Source organism: Poromitra crassiceps (assembly GCF_964638095.1).
Source record: "Poromitra crassiceps genome assembly, chromosome: 9".
In the NCBI taxonomy this organism is placed as follows: domain Eukaryota; kingdom Metazoa; phylum Chordata; class Actinopteri; order Beryciformes; family Melamphaidae; genus Poromitra; species Poromitra crassiceps.
This window is the reverse complement of record NC_139630.1, coordinates 51,737,284-51,759,211: the sequence shown is the minus strand read 5'-3', so window position 1 is coordinate 51,759,211 and position 21,928 is coordinate 51,737,284. Positions and strand designations below refer to the sequence as shown.

The 21,928-nt window shown below is 44.7% G+C and overlaps 1 protein-coding gene across 1 annotated transcript; it reads left to right on the top strand.

The window, feature by feature from the left end:
- The first annotated feature begins 1,389 nt into the window (after nt 1-1,389).
- On the top strand, nt 1,390-3,845 carry sox7 (SRY-box transcription factor 7). Its single transcript, XM_083643290.1, has 2 exons — nt 1,390-1,747; nt 2,871-3,845. Exons 1-2 carry the CDS (start codon nt 1,516-1,518, stop codon nt 3,842-3,844), a joined length of 1,206 nt encoding a protein of 401 aa, XP_083499416.1. The 5' UTR covers nt 1,390-1,515; the 3' UTR covers nt 3,845.
- The last annotated feature ends 18,083 nt before the right edge of the window (nt 3,846-21,928 follow it).

Here is a 21,928-nt window from a genome sequence, read left to right as displayed (position 1 = left end):
AAAGCAAAAGAGAAGGAAGTAGGGAATAGGGCCGGCCTACTAGTAGTGAATATCAGAAATGAGTAGAAGGCCAATAAAGAGTTAAAATCACCTATCTCTAATCAATTCTATACCTCAATATCACATAAGGAAGTTACAGCTGACCTATCAGTTACAGCTGTGATTGTGATTGTGTGTGTGCGCGCGCGTGTGTGTGTGTGTGTGTGTGTGCGCGCGTGTGTGCGTGTGTGTGTGCGCGTACGTGCATGTGTGTGCGCGTGCGTGCATATGTGTGTATGTGCCAGCTCTTGTGTGTGAGAGTGTGAGCTACTGCATGGCTGCGGCCCAAGAGTATCCTGTCAACAGGAACTCCTGGATTTGATATGCACCCGCCTCTGGCCACAGAAGGAAACTGATTTGTGGCAGAGTGGTGTGCACTCACTGATTATCTCTCCTCTCACCCACACATTTGTTCAGAGGTTCTAAAAAAATTGTCTGCACTTAAATGGTCTAAAAAAAGTATGGGCCTTTTCCCTATTTCCTATCTGACTCCCACACGTAGGCTTTTGTGATACTGAAAAGGAAAGTTTTGAGTAAGAGTTTTGATTTCATTAGGTTCAATCAGCCCAGGTCTAACATGGAAATATGGAGTAGTCTCCAGTTGTGTTCTTATATTCAAAGGACAGCGTGGCAGACTGCAACAGCGCATGGTGTTTGGAAATCACAAGACGTCATCGAGTCTGCGTGGCTTGCTGTGATGCAGTGGAGTGCAGAACAGGTTGGATAAGTTTGAGAAGGAAAAGGTCTATCCTTATGAACTAGGAAAAAATTTGAAAGTTCCCCAGGCTGTCTTCGTCATCACTGTAGCTACAAGAACATTAATAGAAGTGCAAAAAATAGCAATGGGGTTTCTCCAGTGCGTGCAATGATGTGGCATAATGATTTCAGTTGGTCAAATTTTCCTCTCATTGGTGAGTTTAATTGGCTGTTAATTGGTGTCCAAAACCAATTAACCCATTAACTGTGCAGTGAATCATTTGAATGGTTCTGAATTGTCCTATGAATTCACAGAACGTGTTATGATATATAGCCTATGTGTTGAAAGTGTTGTTTTGTTGTGCAAGGAGTTTAAGGAGTTGATAGTGTTGAAATGTTGCCCTCTCCCTCTTTCCTTTCACGGGGCTCAAGTTGCAATCAAAGGAGGAGCTGAGAGTCCTCCGGGGCTTCTCCTGGAACCTGCTCCTCAAATATAAAGCGCTCCCCCCATCCACCAGGAAAGAGTGAATCATAACACGACGAGGAGCGAGCCGCTGCCTGAGCATATCTGCGGTTTCTCTTCAAACCTGCAAGTGTAGCTTATCTCTAGCAATTCAGTCAGTGTGTAGCAGACCGCTGGATTTAAAAACAAAATCTGTTTAGCGTTTATTTCTTTTTCCTCAGTCTATTTAACTTCGAGAGAAAACAACTTGTCATAGAGGGGATAGAGAGAGAGAGTGAGCGCATCATAAGTTTGAAGAAGAGACCGAGAGCGCGCAGATGGCTGCCCTGATCAGCGCGTACTCGTCGTGGCCGGAGTCCTTCGAGTGCCCGACAGGAGACGGGGACGTGCCCGACGGACATGGACCGCACAGGACTCCCGTGGACAAGGCGTCGGAGCCGCGCATCAGGCGGCCCATGAACGCGTTCATGGTCTGGGCCAAAGACGAGCGCAAACGCCTGGCTGTCCAAAATCCAGACCTACACAATGCCGAGCTCAGCAAAATGTTGGGTGAGATGAAAGTTATTGAAAGTTTTAATATGAATACATGCGAATTGTTGTTGTTATTATTATTATAATAAGAATTATTATTATTATTATTATTAGCCTATTATTATTATTATTATTATTATTATTATTATTATTGTTATATTCGAACTGCCGGCATGTAGCCTATTGCCTTAGGCCTCGGGTAATTCCCAAAACTTCCCAAAGTTATATCCAACTCCATAGCTAATTTTACGAAATTAAAATTAAATGCACACTTAAGAACAGACCCAAAACAACTTTTCCCCCTCAGAAGGCTGTAGTTTCTAAGGACAAATAAATTAACACATGGGACTTCACAATTAGGAATAATTTGATGTGCGTGACAAACCCTCGCAATGCTTTAAAATGATGGTATTTATTTAGCCTAATCTCGGCTGTATGAAATTCGTTTAAAATGTATGTGTGGAACTGGGCCTCGAAATGACTTGGATTAGTGCTCAAATCTCCAAAGCTGGCACTCCCGCAATTTGATCTTTTTGCCAATTCAAGATTATAACAATGAAGATGCTATGTAATATTTAGTTCAATTGTCACTTGATGTTAGAATGACTTATTGTAGCCTATTCTAAATAGGCTATTTAAAAATAAAAAGGCTGTATTTGAGGTACAGCCAATAGGCTTCTTCTGAGTCAATTAATTATCACATGCCTGACTGATAACCTTAAATTGAATTTAGTTAGGTAGTTTGTATGGGGGGAGTATTAAATATGTATTTCATTATTTTTCATGTTGCCTCTGTTTTCTACTTTTTGTTCGTAGGCTAAATTACACGGCACACCATTTTGGAAAACATGATGTTAAAAACTCAAATGTTTTTCATATAAATTCAATATGTCTTAATCATTTTGACAAAGCAATAGAAATAATACAACTTTTAAAATTATTGTGAAAAATATTCCATGTATTTTCCAGGATATAGAAATCTCTTTGCTGGTGTATTATTACAGAAGGCTTATTAAGTCAGACATGAAATAAAGAAAGGGTGTAGCCTAAGTGTGAATTACAAACCAATCTGAAGAACCCCATTCAGGATTTAATTATGTTTAATTCAAATGTAAAATTCGACTGTCTCCTCTTTATGCAGGCAAGTCATGGAAGGCCCTGACTCCCCCTCAGAAGAGGCCCTATGTAGAGGAAGCGGAGAGACTTCGGGTGCAGCACATGCAGGACTACCCCAACTACAAGTACCGGCCTCGCCGTAAGAAGCAGCTGAAACGCATCTGCAAGCGCGTGGACCCTGGCTTCCTGCTGAGCGGGCTGGCCCCTGATCAGAACGCGCTGCCTGACCACCGAGCCCTCTGTCACCCCCTGGACAAGGACGAGGGCAGCCTGAACAGCTTCCCCAGCCCCGGGCCGGCTCTGCCCAGCGTCAGAACCTTCAGAGACCCCGCCACCTCCAGCAGCAGCAGCTTCGACACCTACCCCTACGGCCTGCCCACTCCCCCCGAGATGTCCCCCTTAGATGTTATGGACCACGAGCACGTTCCCTCTTATTACTCCACTTCCTCCTGCTCTTCGTCAGCCTCCTGTCCAGACGAGCACCACCAGAATCAGACACACATGGGCAGCCCGCCCCCTTACCACACTGACTATGCCCACACCCAACTCCACTGCGGGGGCACACACCTAGCTCACATGACTCACATGTCCCACACTGGCGGGAGTGGTGCGCTCACTGCGCTGATCCATGGACCTCCTCTGTCTTACTACGCCACCTCATCTTTCCCCCAGGTTCACCACGGGCTCCACCAGGGCCACCTGGGTCAGCTGTCCCCCCCACCAGAAACACAGGCTCACCTAGAGACTCTGGACCAGCTAAGCCAGGTTGAGCTTCTGGGCGAGGTGGACCGCGACGAGTTTGACCAGTACCTAAACTCCACCGGGAGCGGGTACCACCCTGAGCAGGGCGGCAGCATGACTGTTACAGGACACATCCAGGTGGCGTCAGCCACCTCTGCTCTGCTCACCGCTCCTCCCGGTAGCTCCACAGAACCCAGCCTCATCTCCGTGCTGGCGGACGCGACGGCGGCCTACTACAACAACTATGGCATCTCATAAGCTCTTGGTTACAGCACCCATCACACTTGTGACTGATCAAAGACAGAAATACAGGGGTTGAGGGTGGAGACATATTGAGGTGGTGTTGCTCTTGACTGCTGATGAGGGAACAGCTTCCTTTTTGCGTTTTGCAACCTTTATGAGGAAATTTCATAACTGACCCCCGATTAGCATAATGGGCAACTTCATCCCACTATAGTTCAAATCTGAACCAATTACAGAGCAATATGATTGTCTGGAGCCGAGGGAAGAACAAAGAAGAATTGGAGAAGTATATAGAGAGGGAGATGGACACCTCAGGGATGCACACAGAACACTATGTTACCTGATGCACACAGAACACTATGTTACCTGATGCACACAGAACACTATGTTACCTGCAATTGTCATGAAATTTCCAACAGAAGAACAATCGGATGGACTTGTCCAGTTGTAAATGTCAATAGTCATTGTTGCCATTGAGGCATGTACAGATGCTCCTTAGAAGCTAATTTAAGTCCTTTGATGTTTCACATAAATGCTAACTGTAATGCTATTATCGACTCTTTCCATTCGAATGTTTGTATTATATATGTTCTCACTCTCATTAGTTGGGAGTCTTACCTCAGTAGTTTGTAATTGAATGAGGTTTAGTTGGGCATTTTCTTATGCAATTCTCCCCCAACAAAATGGTGTATAATGAAGACAAAGGCGTTTATACTTCTTATCAAGTACTTAATAATATATAATCATAATCTTTACAATGGAAATAATAATTATAAATATAACTGTATGCTGATTTTAGGTTTGTGAAAGACAATTAATTTAAAATAAAGTTCCACTTTTATATTAACGCAATTGCCACTTGGATAATGCTGTCAGACATAAAAACACGACACACTTGTGCAGTAGCAGATGAAACACATTTCTAACACATATACAGTACATTACGGCAGCACCCTGAAGGTAATCAATGCAATCACTATCAGACTCATTAATAAAGACAACAGAAAGGATGGCTCCTGTTCATAATTTTGAAAGCTGAAATTTTCATCATCCAAAGGAAAAAATTGTATTTAATGGTCTGTGCTATTTCTTTAAAATGTTTGTTCGGGCTCTTGCAGCCCTTTTTAATGCTAGTCGGCCCTTACTGACACCCACTCCCCTGCTTGTCTCCATCCTTCTCTAGACGTCGCCTCTCGCTTTCATTTCATCCTGGTATCGGAGGATTAGTGTTAAACAGCCGCCGCCTCCCGTCTCCATCTCAACCGCCCTTTGTTTTCCCAGTCTTATTCTGGGTGCCATTCTAAGGCGCTCTGGACCCCCCCCCCCCAACCCACCCCACCCTGTTCCACCCCACCCCCTCACCCCCATGTTCTATCTTGCTGATGCAGACCTTTCATAATCTGTGCGAAATAAATAAATAAATAAATAAATGAAATCCCAGGGCCTCATTGACTGTTTTACACGTTCCTCATTTTTCTCGTTGTGGTCCCCCCTCGGCTCTCCTCTCCTCTTCTCTCCTCCTCTCCTCTCCTCTCCTCTCCTCTCCTCTCCTCTCCTCTCCTCTCCTCTCCTCTCCTCTCCTCTCCTCTCCTCTCCTCTCCTCTCCTCTCCTCTCCTCTCCTCTCCTCTCCTCCCCTCTCTCTCTGTTCTCTTGAATTTTTCTTTTTCGATAAAAGGAATTCAGGGGCTTTTGACAAATCCTGGAGTCTGGCTGGTCTTCCTGCATTTTTTGGGAACGGTTGAGTCGCGCTTCTTGTAAAGAGGATGTGGCGGAGGAGCGGTGTTTCCTGACTGATAAGGGAAAAGCCTCTCTCCGTCAGGATGTTTGGGCCTGGCCGGGCCCTGCGTTAAAGAGCCAGAACCCGCTGTTCGGCTATAGCAGGAGGAAACACTGCCTTGCTGATTAGCATCGTACTTACTCGTCGTAACTTACCCCACCATTTTTTTTTTCCTGCCGGGGGAGGCTTCGTCGACCTGGCCTGATACCTTGACTACAAACACATGCAGACACCACACACATGCATACAACACAGAACCAGAAATGTGTTTCTTACTCGGCCAGAACAAACTCAGAAAACAGCTTAAATTAACAACACTTCTGGTGAACCCATACAACCAGATATGACCTTCCTCTTGTCTTTCCCCATATCCAACCATGATCATGTGTTTCTGACTCACAAACAGAATGCAGTGAATGTGATTAAACTGACTAGAATGACAACATCCATCATGTAGCCGTGTTGGCAGCGGTGCAATGCAGTGCTCATTTCTTCGGGGTTAGATCATTACCCTCTGTGCCTGTAGGGCTTCAGAACTCTGTGGAGGGCCTGTGAGAGTGCGGCCAGATTTTGGATGTGGGGGACGGGTGGTGAGCCCCCCAGGCATGAAGGGTGAGAAAGTGCTCTTTGGTGCAGCATCAGCCCCAGAGTTGTCAGGGTCGGGTCGGGGTCCTGCACAGCAGACTCCCTGGGTAAAGACTCCCTGCAAATGTCTCAACAATCACATCCAACCACCCCAGGGTAGGACATTGTAGCACGGGCAAGGACAAAGACTCGATCATCAACAAAGCATCAACACTTAAGAGTGGTTCACGCTAGGTAAGTCAGGCGAGCGTGAGGTTGGCCTAATGGTTGGTGTTCTTGAGACGTGATGTGAGACAAAGACGTTCTTGAATAACTTTTCCATATCAATCGCATGCTTTGATATTTTAATAGTATTTTTTCCCCCCAAACAACTCTGAGAACCAATGTGGTCACATCTGAGATACACTTTATTAGGCCAGAACAAATACAATATAAGGCAGGGGGGGATCTTGGCAATATGAACCGACTGTATTTCTGTATGAAACATTTCTCAGTTCCCCTGATAGCAAACAAGATCAATTAACTATCAAACAAGAGCAAAGATAGATGCCACAAACATTCAAACACATGTACACGTTATCTTTGTCTCTTCATATACCATTCTTATGATGCATGTTTTTCCCACTAATATGGCATACCGTAACCATATAGGACAGGGGTGGGCAACTATTTTTCATGGGGGGCCACATGAGAAACCCAGATTGTTGCCGGGGGCCGAACAAATGTCGTCATGCCGTAACCCATGGATGGGCAACTTTGATGATAGAGAGGGCCACAAAAAATGTCCTCGCTACCAGGTTTTGCTGGGGGCCGAACGGTGCTAGCGCAAAAAAATTGGGGCATTTGAAGCCAGGTTTAGAGGAATAACTCATTTTAAATGAACAGTTGTGATGTCATTATTCAGTCTTAAGTGATGAGCAGAAGAAGACATCACTTGACATCAGTCCAAAAACTTCTTAATTTTGGTGTGGTAATCAGAGATGAAAGTCAAAAAGCGGAAAAGGACTCACACACAGAAAACACATGTAGACTAGGAGTCTTGATAAGAGATCATTTTACTTAGGGATATAAACAAACAAGCAGCAAACGTTTCAGTCCTCAAGGGACTATCGTCAGTGCATATTCATTATATGCATTATTTAGTCAACCACCAATATTTGATCCTTTTCTCACTCACTCCTATGTCACCACCTGCTCTCAGGGCTTGAAATTAACTTTTTTGACCACCTGCCAATATGGCTGCTAGATTTTAAAGTTACCAGCCAATTAGAATTTCCACTAGCCAAAATGTTTTTCTTGAAATAAACCAGAATATGAGTGGGTTAATTTAAGCATAAGTATCAGTAAGTGGCCCGGGATTCTCAAAGCCTGTGTTGAGGGTCACACAAACAAAAATGCACTCTTGAAGCTAAATAAATCCAAAACCAATGAGTTAATTATTTAAATTTCTACTTCAATGTAGCCTTTTAGTCATAAAGATTATTGAAAGATATTCCATATTCCAGACTGAAATGTTATAACAGAAGTGGAGTATTGGCCAGAATGACATGAACATTTGGACACTTATTCAGCGGGTATCTTGCATGTTGCGAGGTGCACTGTAAAAAAACCACATGGGCCGTATTTTGCCCATGTGTGGTATAGGGCGTTGCTTTCTGACTGCAATTTGAGTCACCAAGTACCAAGATGACTGTGCAGTGAGATAATAAACACCTAGTCGTATCTACTTCCAAAGAAACACTGACTAACCAGCAGGACTGACCAGTTTCCATTTCCTGCGCATATACAGTAACCTAACACTTATCTTCCTTTACACACAAAATCCATTCAGTGAGTTGACCATGCGGAGCGCTACACCAGCAGCATCTGCTGAGATTTGTTGATCCCGCGACTTTTAAGTTCCCGGGAAGTGAGGGCAAAACACTCAACGTGTCGGCCTCAATCTCTTCCTCTCTGAAAGTTGACTCGTCCTCATCGTCACCTTTAACCCAGAAGCCTCTGCTGAACGTCGAGCTGCTGTTCCAGCATCAGATGCAATAAATCAACACGAGAGGAAACTAAGGAAGAGAAAATAATGTGTGAACAAACAGTGGCGTGACGTCGTGCGCGTCGCACACACGGCACACGGTTATTCACACAGGCACATGTTACAATCGCGTAGTCTTCAGCAGCCCTTTTCACAAGGGGAAGTTTTCGTAATCAAGTGCCATGTCTCATTGTAATGTCTTATCTTAATGTCTTCTTTTACTAACTTAATCTCATTATGCATTTTGCAGGATGATAAGATTGATGATATTTGCGATTGTAATAAGGATAGAGGCTGAACAAACAAAAGGGAACCCTCTCTTGTTATTTCTCTCTGATTGCTGGCTGGCCCAGATCCAATCTCAGGTCAGGCCCGTGGAATGAGGCTGTCAGGTAGTCTGTTATGTTTCCTGTTTCCCCCTCTGCCGTCATGTCACATCCCTGGGCAAACAAACAACTCGGCGGTCCGACCGACCCAACGCCGACCGTCAAGCGAACAGCGCGCGTATCAGTGTGTGCGGACGGACGGGGCCGGTGCTCGCACAGCTGTGTTAAGTATTATCCCTCTGTTATTGGGCCTAAGGTGAGCACTGATCACTGTAAATACCGTGTCGTCCGGAGGTACGCATGGAGGCGGACTGTCTGGCCCGGCCGGTCTTTTAATTGTGTGGAAGAGTGAGCGAGCGTCCAATCGCGTCACAGCTTTTGGAGTTGGCAGGTGTGCGGTACAGTAACTGTAGATGACGCTTGTTGTTTATAGGTCACGAGGAAGTGGCTACGTGACTAAGGCAAATCAATGTCCACCAGTGTTGAGAGGTGCCCTTTAAAGCTACATGTTAAGGTGTGTTTGAGTTTAAGTTATTGATAATTATAGATGATTGAATAACATAATTAGCCACATTGAGCACATTATATTGCACTTTCATATTTTGAAGTCTAATTCAGCTACAGTAGGAACCTGCAGAACCAGCAGTTTTAGAAATCACAAGTCATTATTAGTTGAATAGACCAAAGTGATGAGTCATAGTGATTCTTCTGAATAATGAAGACTACACAAACTGTATCTATTGTAGTTATGATAATGCCCACTAAACATATAACATACAATGCATTACCACATCTAACAACATCACACTTAAATGCAGTGAACCTTACACCAAATTAAACTAGTCTGTGTGAGGGTTAAAGACACACTGACATCAGTAAATATACTAAATGTTGTCGGAGTGCATTTCCAGTTGGAGTGTGTTACAGCAGCATAATAACCTGTTTACAATTTGTACTTGGCCCCAAATCGAGCCAAAGGAGGAGAGAAAAGGGAGGGAGAAACATCTCACAGCGAGGGATTACGGGGGCAGCTATTCTCCATCTCATTGTGGCTCCACAACAGGCGCAGCGCGCGGTGGCAAGCAGACGTGTACGTTTGCCGGACGAAGAATGGACCAGACTCGGCGAGGGACAGGTGCCATGTGGCAGAGGATGCGCGGGGACACAGATGGGGACCCCTGGAAAAACTTGGGGGACCGCGTGTGCAGCCAAGGGCCTCCCACCTGTACCTGTGCTGTCAATGCTGCAGCCGAACGGCATCCGGCACCTGTTCTAAGCAGATACAGGCAAGCAGCAAAAGCGCAGAGGGAGTCCAGCACATGGCTGCCAAGCCAGGGAAGGAGAAGGCTAGATTTCCATTTAGGCTCCATAAGCGCGGCCTGATTACCAAATCAGCACTGGCAGTGAAGCTTGTGCTCTGCAGCAGCAGTACGTGCAAAACAAACAAAAAAAGATTGGGAAGCTTTGCTTCTTTGGAAAAGTACATTTCAGTATTCAGTGTGTATAATGTGAGAATTGTGTTTGGGAATCTTTTAACATAAAATCCCCTATATCATACTTTATACAAGTCAAATATGAGTCGTCTAGGTGTAACCTATAAAGTTTTTAGACCAAATAAAAATCGAACGGAAAACTAAAAGAGTGCAGTACGAAACCAGTTCTAAGATACTTTTCAGAAGAGATTTATTATTTTTGAGACAAGTGATGTAAAATCGCAGCGCATGTGCTATTTTTAACAGCATGGCCTGCATTGGTCCCTCTCTAATAGCGTGGCTTGCACTGGTCTCAGTATGCGGCAGAGCTATCCAGATTGTTTTGGACTGCTGCAGATTGTCCCCAGGGTGCAGTAACTCTTCACCTCCATGTGGAGGAGGATGTTCCTATTGTGCTTCCTAATTGCAATGTGGTTGTTCCATTTAAGAGATAGAACATCCTTATCTGTTCCCTGCGTGACCTTGTTGCATTGTGGGAATAGCTTAAACAAGCACTACATATTTTGATTCATGTTTCAATTAAGCAATTTCACATTTTAATGCAGTGCGTATTTGCTGGAAAACAAGCGCGAAATTCGGAATTAGCTGCGATCAGATGTGTGATGTCAGTCAGAGTGTGACATCATCCACTCTGTTTTGACGTCACCCACCCACGCCATTGTGGATTTTCCCCCACATTCCCCCCCGCCGCCCCCCCCTTTTTGACAATTGGCATGAACACTAACACACAAACACACACACAACACACACACACACACACACACACACACACACTTGACCTCCATGCCAAATTTCAGCATCCTAGGGCGAAAACTGTGCCCGCTAAAGAGTGGTGTGGACCGACCGACCGACCGACCGACCAATGGAGTGACTTATAAAGCTGCTGGTCGCAGCTAAAAAAAAAAAAGAAAGAAAAGCTGTAGGTCTACTAAGTTGTATCAAAGCAGAGAGATAGAGAGTCAATTCTGTGGAATACATTTGCTGCAGCGATTTCTAAATCTTAGGATTGGTTTGCAAAGCTGGCCAAATTCAATCAAACCAAATAGGCTACTCTTCTGGGGTGGTGCTGTTTTCTTTTTGTCAATGCACACGTGTGAAAAGGCTTAGCTATAATACCATTCTAAACATGCAAGTAGTTTGTTTGGAAACTCTGCTATCTGACTGGACGACGGCTTAATGGCTTTGATCACAAGTCAGTCGCTATCTTTTCCATTTGAGCGAGTCTACATGCTTCTAACATGGCTCTGGCCCCATCATCCTGCGCCAGCAGAGTTTACACAGCGTGCATCCTGAAAAGCAGACACACTAATGCTTTTGCTGAGTGATGCTATAAGTTGAGCTGTCTGAGTGAGTCCCTTTTAACAGCTACTGTGGAAGACAGACTAAGCAACCCACCATGGCCTGATGACAGTTTGGGTTATGGTTAGACAAGCTGAGACTCTGAGAGCCATGAATACGTTTTTAATGTTTTAACAAAAATCCTTCATACTGTTACAGTTCATGTGGAATTCACTTCCTGAGGAGCGCTGGCTGACTAAATCTGTACCATCTTTTAAATCACTTCTTATAACACGTTTTTTTGTATGAAGTTGTAGGATTTTTAATAATTGTTCTTGACCACTCTTTTTTGTGTTTGGCTTATTATGATATTGGTTTGCTTTTGTTGGTCGCTAACATGTCGTTTGATTTAACTTTTGCTATTAATTATCCCTCGTAAAGCACCTTGTATCTGTTTGAGAAGTGCTATAGCCTACACACACACACACACACACACACACACACACACACACGTGCGCACGCAACAGACACACACACACACACACACACACACACACACACACACACACACACACACACACACACACATCATACTACTGTACTATAATTGGGGAGCCTTACTATAAGGCAGATGCTATTTGCACCCGGGTGTAAATATCCAATTTGACTATTTACACCCGGGAGTAAATAGCCCATGTGGCTATTGGTACCCGGGTGTAAATAGTTTATGTGGCTATTATTTACAACGCAATTTAGAAAATTATTAGAATGTATTTTAAATTTAAATATAGCTAAATATTTCTAGAGCACAGGGCCTAAATGCAATTAATTTAGCAAATTGGGAGGGAATTCCCCCCTTAGACTTTGGCAGTGGTGGAAATGGCCAGGTCTTAATGGGGGAACCCAGGGTGGGTGGGGGGCCCAGATATGGTTGAGACCCCCAACACACACACACACACACACACACACACACACACACACACACACACACCCCACAGGTATTATTACTTTTAAAATCGAGCTGAACGCTTGACTGTTTATTGTTATTGATTTTATTCATTACTATTAGAGCTACATAAACATCTCTGTCAAAAGTTATTTAAATAAGATTGCCGAAATCTACTGATTGTTCCCATTTGATTTTATTCATCCGCACATTTAAAAAAAGTACTGCCCAACTGCCAACTGGGCTTTCAACCCGGGTCTCCAGTGTGGCAGCACATTACTTTACCACTGCACTATCAATTTGCTGAAACGGACTGTGGCACATTGAACTAATATACCATCTGGAGTCTGGACAGTTTAAAGAACCAAATGTAATTTATTTCATTCAAACCTTAATCCCAGTTTCCCTCAAATTTTGCAAGTGTAGTGTGAGGAGGATGTGTAAAGAGGGAGAGGGAAGGAACCAATTTGGGATTAGTGAACCTAACTAACTGCAGCGCAGTGCAAAGCCCCTCTCTTCAAACTCAGTTGCCTTGATCACAAGAGAGAGGAATGGAGCGGAGGAGAGAGGGGGGCATTCCATGCAGCGCTGCGCTCTCAAACCCTTGAAAAAGATGAGGTCCGAGCTCCGAGACCCCACTGTAAAAGGCATACTTGTACATAGGGGGTGTGAATAGCATAGCAACATGCTATTCACAGATGCTATTTGCACCCGGGTACGAATAGACACTCCGTTACTATAATTGGAGAGCTGTCTGTCTGTCTGTCTGTCTGTCTGTCTGTCTGTCTGTCTGTTTGTTTGTTTGTTTGTCGGTTTGTTTGTCCGGAGTTGCAAGGCACACCGTTGCTACGATCACCTCCAAAATTTGCAGAAACATTTTTCAGGGGTCTGGAATGAATATGGTGCAGGGGGAGGGGGAGCACCTACGGGGCACTGCAGCGATATTTTACATAGACCAATCACAGTTCACACTGCTATGACATCACTGATGAGGTCATAAATCACTGATGATGATGTATACCCACTGTTGATGTCATACCCACGCCCCATGCCCCACAATCGTCGATTGGTGGCCAGAGCAATGACGTCATTTTCATCATCATCGAGTGGTGGCCAGTGGTGATGATGATGAGCATTACATCTACAGTAGACTGAGTGATGTCATAGACTGAATTGTGATGTCATCAGTGATGTCTTAAATGTATAGTTATAGTTATTACATACGGTGACTACCTGAGTGTGAGCAACTGTAGCATGACTCAATTTCCCCTCGGGGATCAATGAACTTATTCTGATTCTGAACTAGTGAAAAACAGGCTTTTACAGACCAATCAAAAACAAGGCATTCCGATTTCTGGCGACAGGCGTCACCTCGTACTGGACGGCATAGCGGCCTCTCTCTCCCAGTGGCCCATAAACTGGAAGTGTAAAATTCACGATGAGTGATCAATGATGCAAGTTCCTACAGAGGAGAAAAACAAACCTCCTTCCTTCCCAACGCCTCATTTGGAGATGAAGCGCGTCAGCCATGACACACAGTGTTTCCGCTGCCTTGATGTGTGCTGTTTACACTCAGACTTTGCGGGTACGAGCGCTCCTGAGTGACCTTGACAACGCGCCACTCGGGCATTATCTCTGAGCTCACTGCCACTCCAGCAGCCTCACGTTAGGGCCGTAATATGTTACGGGGATGTTGTTGAGGTCTGAACTTGAAGGAATCCCTTCCTGCTGGACGCTCAGCCCCATTTCCTTAAAGACTCACATCAAAATGAGACACGCGGAAATGACTCACACACAGTTTGTCCCCAGAGTTCAGACACTTCAACTAAAGTACCATGCTGACAGGTACAAAACAGGATATGAGCTATGGAGGCCTATGTTTATTACATGATGTGGAATGCTTCAGAGCTCTGATAGCTGAGCGTTCTGATAAGCAAATCAAAACAGCTGTTAGACACAATATCAACATTGTGGCCTACCAGCTGGCACCCAACGACTGAACTCACTAACCATATCTGTGTGTGGCTGAATGGCCATCCTGAAACATCTGAGTATTTCACCGTTGAAGCAGAGCCTGACTGTAGCCATGTGGCTCGTAGTAATGTTGGGCAGAATTTTGGACACTCCCCACAACGCACGCACACGCACACACACACACACACACACACACACACACACACACACACACACACACACAGAGAGACACACACACACACAAACAGGGACACCTACCCAGACACACACCCACACACAGACACACTCCGACATACACCCGCATACACCCCGCACTCCCCCCCCCCCACACACACAAGGTCTGTTGAGAACAATTGAATTACACGCAGGCATGCGGGGGCATTTGAGAGGTCCTTGTCATATTTGATTGACCGATTAGTATACAGGTGTATAAAGACGATATTTGATTAATCATTTGTGTATGTTTTTTCCACAAAAAAGGTGCACATAAAAAGCTGAGAGCATGAGACGAGAGAGACAGACAAAGAACGCCTTAAGCCCTTGTTCACACAGGACGCGAACGTACGCTGAACTGAAGCTTGAGGCAGGCACAAGCTGAACTGACGCCAAACCGTTCACACAAGAAGCCTTCTCTTTTGTCTACAGCTGAAAATGGGTGAGAGGGCTGAAATTGGGTGAGAGACATAACAGAGAGTGATAAAGAGAGAGATAGGTTTTGGTGAATAGCCCACTGTAAAAAGTTGAAGCAGACAGGTCGAACTTTTCATAGTGCACAGAAAATTTACTTGGGTAAATTTTCTTGGGAAAATTTACTTGGGTAAATTTTCTTCTACAAAATATCACATGGTTTGCACTTTCAAAGGGCAGTTTGCCCAAGGGGTTTAGGATGAAACTATAAGGCTCTTAAAAAAACCTCATTACTTTCATATGACATTTGTAAACTGACCAATTTCTGCTTAGTAGTGGGATAATAATTCTACACTCATACAGGCAAGAGTGCTTCATAGGCTTATATAAATATATAAACATTAACATTAGGAATTAGATGACCTTGCAACCACCACCATGCGTACATGTACTGTACATGTTGGCCAGGGAGGGAGACCCAGCCGCCCGGCCGGGGAGGGAGATCCAGCCGCCCCACCCAGCCAGGGAGAGAGACCCAGCCGCCCGGCCGGGGAGAGAGGCCCAGCCACCCGGCCAGGGAGAGAGACCCAGCCGCCCGGCCCAGCCACCCGGCCGGGGAGAGAGACCCAGCCGCCCGGCCGGGGAGAGAGACCCAGCCGCCCCGCCCGGCCTGGGAGAGAGACCCAGCCGCTCGGCCTGGGAGAGAGACCCAGCCACCCGGCCGGGGAGAGAGACCCAGCCGCCCCGCCGGGGAGAGAGACCCAGCCGCCCGGCCGGGGAGAGAGACCCAGCCGCCCCGCCCGGCCGGGGAGAGAGACCCAGCCGCCCGGCCGGGGAGAGAGACCCAGCCGCCCGGCAGGAAACAAGCCACGAGCCACTGCCGCTTCATCGTGAATAGCGATGTTTTTTTTGTAGCACGAGGTTCCAAGCGAGCTGAGCCGATACCAAAAGGTGATGTGAAAACACTGCAGACTACTGATTGGTCAGAGGGAATTGTTATCATTGTGTCATTTTTTTTTTTTCCTACTGACTACTTCTTTCTACCGCAACTGTACTACTGTACTTGTAATTTGTACTATATACTATTGTAGGCCTACTACTAGTACTCTGTAGTAGAGTAACTATCCTCCATTGTTGCTGTGTGTCGCATTTGAAGATGGCGTCAGCCGGCACCATGTGGTGGAAAAGCGCCAAAATGGCGGAATTTGATGCCCTGGGAGTGAGAAGGGGTTGTTATTTCACACTACAGTGTAGGTTTACCTCTGTGAGCTTCATACAGGAGCTTGTTGCCCTGCAGTAATTCTGTTCTGTTTACGATTTCAGGACAATGAGGCATGTCAGGAGTTTGAAAGATCTTCTAGGAGTGTTACTGTCACTTAAGGTAAGATTTAATTAAGACTTGTGTCTGACTCTGAGTGATGTTGCCCATGTGATATTTCTGTTTTGACCCCCCCCCCCCCCAAAGTTCAGGTGCAAGAGAGATATTTTTCCAAATCACCTTATTCACTTTTATAGTGAGAGAAAAATCCATCAAGATGTACAGCCTTGACTGCTCTGACTGCTGTAGTGATACATATTTGTCTTTGTGGAATGATAGAAGTAACATGCCTTTACAGTTCAGTTCAGATCAGATCAGATCAGATCAGATCAGATCAGATCAGATCAGATCAGATCAGATCATTATTGCTGCTGGAGGGGACATTCGGTTTGGGGTAAAGGGCAGAAAAACAAACACAACATACCATTGGACATGGCACATTACAACATCAAAAACAACCAAAGAAAAATAATTTACTCGTTAAAAGGTAGCCAATCAGAAAGTCAGACCACTGGTAGACATAATAAAGTCAAGTGCTGCCGTGCAGTACGGTTAAGGTTTAAAGTGCAAATTAAGAGCATCTATTGCACATGGAACAAACCTACCTATACCTATAGCCTACCTATACTTATTGTTTTTAACCCTGGGGAGCCCATATCTCCACCCAGAGGGAAGAAGAACACATTCTTCCACGAGTGGGTGGGTTGTCCACATTAAAAGTGGGCCCTTTTTGCAGATTGCAGAAGTGTTGAGGTTGTGGTTCACTTGAGACCAAATTGGGTCACATCACATGTGGCCCGTGAACTAAACTGAGTTTGACTCCTCTGCTGTATGCTGTTCATTTTGTCAATGATGGCCCCACTTAGAATCAAATGGATGATAAAGTGCTGCTTTAGTTTAAACATATTGTTGAGCAAAGTTTCGTGTTACACTTTCATATAGCATGATCAGCTACATCTATGAAAATGATGCACATAAGCTATGCTAAACCCCAACCACACATATTTGTACAACATGAACAATAAATCAATCAAGCAACAATGGCTTTTCTACATGATCCAACAAATGGCTAAATATAACATGGACATGTATATACAGCTCAATCCGCATTCTCCAGAGGTTCTGTCAAGCTGTTGTGTAAGTAATGTGGGATGTGTTGAGAAGGTAGGCATGTCACTGTGGGATTAAATTGTATTAGTAGTTTAAGCGCCCCGAGGTCCGTGCTCGGTTATATTTATCCCTCCGTGTGCTCCTTCAGGTTCACCTGCTGTGTGAGGGGCAGGGTGACAGGACATAGAAATAAATGTGTGCTGCTGACTCATCAGATTTAATAAAATTTTATTTAATTTTAATTTTATTAAATTTTACCCGGGTGACTGTAGGCTGTTTCCGTCAATCTAAGGGAGAGGGGCTTGACCAAATGTAATCAATCAATCAATCAATCAATCAATCAGAATGACTGCTTATTAACTTTACATATTTGTTTATTTAAAAAAATTAAAAAGATACCAAAATGTGTGAGGGGGCTTAACTGGAGCTAGGCAGATATGTGAGATGGCTATAGCCCCCCCCCCCCCCCCCCCCCCACTCACGTCATATTAATATAATTCAAATACTATTCAACTTAAAAGGTCCCTTCAAAACATATTTTAAGATGCATAAAGACTATACTTTAATCTTCTAGTCTTAATCACTGTGATTCACTAGCTCAGAGAGTTTGATTGCTGTCTAGCAGTTTGGAGCTTGTAGGTTTGAGCCTCAGTGACTTTTGAGTTTGTGGGTTCGATCCTCAGTCAGTTTTGAATGTCGACAGCCAGAGGAAAGAGTCATTTAAAGCCCTGAGAAAACCCCTTTCAATCAGTCTGACTTGGTGGCACAGAGAGTAGGCTTGCGGCCCGGCAATATTGAGACCTCAGCCACTTTTGCGGTCGTGGGTTCGAGCCTCAGTCAGTTTTGAATGGTGACAGGCAGAGGGAAGAGACAAGAGTGCCCGGAGAAGAGCTGTGAGTGTGAAGGGCAGCTGGTGGTGTGAAGGAATAATACACACAGAGACACCGGGGCCAGAGGTTGTGGGTTTGATTCCCGCTCTGCTGCCACTACCTGGAGCCAAGGGGAGGGGGGCTGTTCTCCCCCCTGACCTCTGCAGAGACATGAGCTGAGGGTTATGAGACTGAAAACCACAGAGAGCTGAGCTTTTACTGACATCGGAACTTGTCTGGCTGCCGCTAGGCGTAAAATTAACTTTTTGAAAAACTGCTGTAGATTCAGTATATGACATTTCTGTGGATCTGTAGGAGGGGCAGTGTCGCTCTGTGTATCTGCCTGTAGGAGGCGCTACGCTGGTGATGTTAAAGACAGGGCAGTACTGTAATATGTCTCCTCCATTGGGAATCGAACCAACAGTCTACCTGTCAGAGACAGTGACACAGCCACTCAGCCGACTGGGCTATGAGCTGTTGGGAGTTAAGGTTCTGATTTCTACACACTGTATTCACATTGACAATAACACAGCATAAAGAGTGAGACAGGTGAGATTTGTACCAGTGAGTTGAGTCAGGGACTGACTAGTCTCCTTCATCAGCTTATTTCTATCAGTGTTCAAACTACTGGTGATGATAAAGAAGGATCACTGCTGCAGCTTATAATGTGAGTACTTTTTTAGAAACTGCCTGAGGCTGGGCTTGAACCAACAACCTTTGCATATCACACAACATTCACATGTTTATCTGAGTGAGCTATAATCCTCTTTCTCTTAAGCTCTTATCATATTTAGTCAATCTCATCCTGATTTTATTTAGTCAAGTTTTCTTCGACTAACTGTCTAAGTATTTTCATCTCATCTTAGTCAAAGAAGACCGTAACTATTCATTAGAATTTCCGAACTTATTGTAAAGCTATATTAATCTGTTATTCTGGAATTGTTTTAAGGTTTGAATGTGCAATACAAACACAGATGTTTAACTTCTTCTTCTCTTCTGATTGGATCTCTTCCCAATTCGTCCCTCCCTAACATTTAGTCTAGTTTTCACCAGTGAAAATAGGTAGTCGACTAACATTTTTCCTCATAGTTTTCGTCTACGAAATCAACACTGCTATGGATGCATGTCTCCACCTAGTGGTGCACTCCTCTTCCAAACTCACACACACTTTTCCACAACTACACCATGTATCTGAAACAATGTTTACTAGGGATGTCACAATATATTGTCCCACAATATATCGCGAAATCAAAACGTGACATTATGTATCATTGAGAAATCTCATATCGCGAGAAAAAGAAGCTGAACATGGTGGCACTGATCTGCATCTGATTGCATGCTCGCTCTCCTTTTCATTGCTTTGTTTGAACAGACGAGGGACGTTACAGACACGGAGGATGAAAATGGTGAAATTACTCAAATTAGCGTGGAGGATGCCCCCTCAACTTACAAATCGATCACAAAAATATATTGTTAAAACATCGTATCATATCGTTATCGTGAACCCAATATCGTGTATCGTATCGTGAACTGAGTGTATCGTGACACCCCTAATGTTTACTTATACTGTCAATCTCATCAAAGTTTCTGAAGACCATCTCCACGTGATCGCACTCCATAAAGCTGCATTTCCCAATGAAGGGCTGGGCAAACACCACATACTGATACATATTTCAATTCAAATACATGTCACTCTTGTGTTAGAATGAGAAAATGGGCATTGACACTGTTTTTATATAACCCTTGATCAATTCTCATTAATCTTTTATCTTTTCTTTTTTATTTGTCTGTAGGCTAACTACATACGTGCACTGCCAAGAGTAGCGGCAGCATTATAAACCAGAGACCAGACTATATCAAAAACATAAACACACAGTGGCGTCTTTCATGCATGCTAGCAAGCGAAACTGCTGTCTGTCTGACCACAGACTGTAGAAGGAGACGCAGGATAGCCAAGCGAATGTGATTGGATGAACGTTTGACGCTAGGCCAATCACAGGCAGAGAGGGTGCCTCCAGCCTTCGCCATCATCCGGAAAAAAACATTGCCTCCTGTATAGCGCCGTCCCTGCTAAGGGGTGAGGGGTGGTGCCTTCCTTGCACAGGAAAGCCCCCCTGTCAGAAGACGAGGGCACGTCATCAGCACTTCTTTTCAGAGTGACTCACCATAATTGCTCAGCAGGGGGTCCTGCTGCCTTCCACTCCCATGAGTCAGGAGACAATCAATCTGCCCACCCCATGTCAACCCCACCCCTCCATGACCCATCAAGCTCCTTATAACACTGAAGACAGACTGCACAGCGTGTGTGTGTGTGTGTGTGTGTGTGTGTGTGTGTGTGTGTGTGTGTGTGTGCGTGCGTGTGTGTGTGTGTGTGTGTGTGTGTGTGTGTGTTTTTGTGTGTGTGTGTGTGTGTGCGTGTGCATGCGTGCGTGTGTGTGTGTTTGGGTACGTGGGAGTGGGCGCTCGTAAGCACTTCTTGAAACTCCTGGTATCAGGGAGGGATCGGCATACCGTCTGCGAGCCTCTGATAAGGGTTACCCTCACTTTTCCTACGGCAGTTCCTTTGTCCTTGAACAGCATGGGTTGACCCTGAGTGATATTCATAGACAAAGTGCACAGGTCTTTAAAATAGTTTTTCAGTGGCATGATTGGATGCTGTCCTCTGCTCAATGTTATCCTCACTGGCCTTATGGACTTCAAAATATTGCCAGTTCATATCATGAACCATGTCATACAGTACATAATGGTAAGCATATAGTGAAGCTGCTAATGATACAACCATGCCTTTACTTCATTTCTTATTTATTTTGCGGTCGAGGGTGATGATTATACTGACAGCCCAAAACAGTCTGAGCACAGTGCGAAAGGGGAATGGCATTGAGTAGTAAAGGATATGATTATATGTCATTGGAAAGCTCTTGTTGAGCTCTATCTGACACTCAGAAGAAGATGCATGTCTTTACCCTTTATTTTACTCAACGACTCAAACAAAAACCCAAGATGTTTGGTCAAGACTCAAGTCATTGTGGAAAATGTAGGAAATTCCTAATTCCTAAACGATTTTGAATGCAGAGTTATTTTGCACATAATCTCACACATATCTGAAAACTGTAAACCGTTTTGCAGGCATTCATTTAGTTTGACAGTTGAGAGTTGATTTGAGTTCAGTTGTGGACCAGTGATGTCATTTGTGCACAAATGACATCACCGGTCCACAACGTAACATAACAACGTAACATAACTTGGCATTGAAAATTTTATAGGAACACTTTGCCTCTTTTCAACCATAGCTCTATCTTTTCATCAGATTTGTTTTTTTTGCCTTTATTCAGATAGGACAGTAGGCAGACAGGAAAGGTCAGGAGAGAGAGGAGATGACTTCCGGCAAACGACCTTGGGTTGGATTCGAGCCCGTGTTGGCTGCGCGAAAAACCAAGCCTCTGTCATGCACGTGCTACCAGGTGAGCCACAACCACACACAACCATAGCTCTATCTATCCAAAATCAGGATATAGGGCTCTATATTCCCACTGGCCTTAGGCGCTAAACTGGCGTTAAACGCAAAAAAACGTGCTTTGCGCCTGCCTCGGGAAGATAGCATCATGTTTTTAGGCCCCGAAATGCGCTTTACGCCGAAGAGGCGTGGCGCAGTGCCAGAATAGGCCAGAATGGGCGTTTCGGCCTTAAATACCGGCCTAACGCTATCTTCCCCCTGGCGTTAATTTAGCATTTAGCGCTTTTCAAAACCAGGCCTTATTCAGTGCGCCGG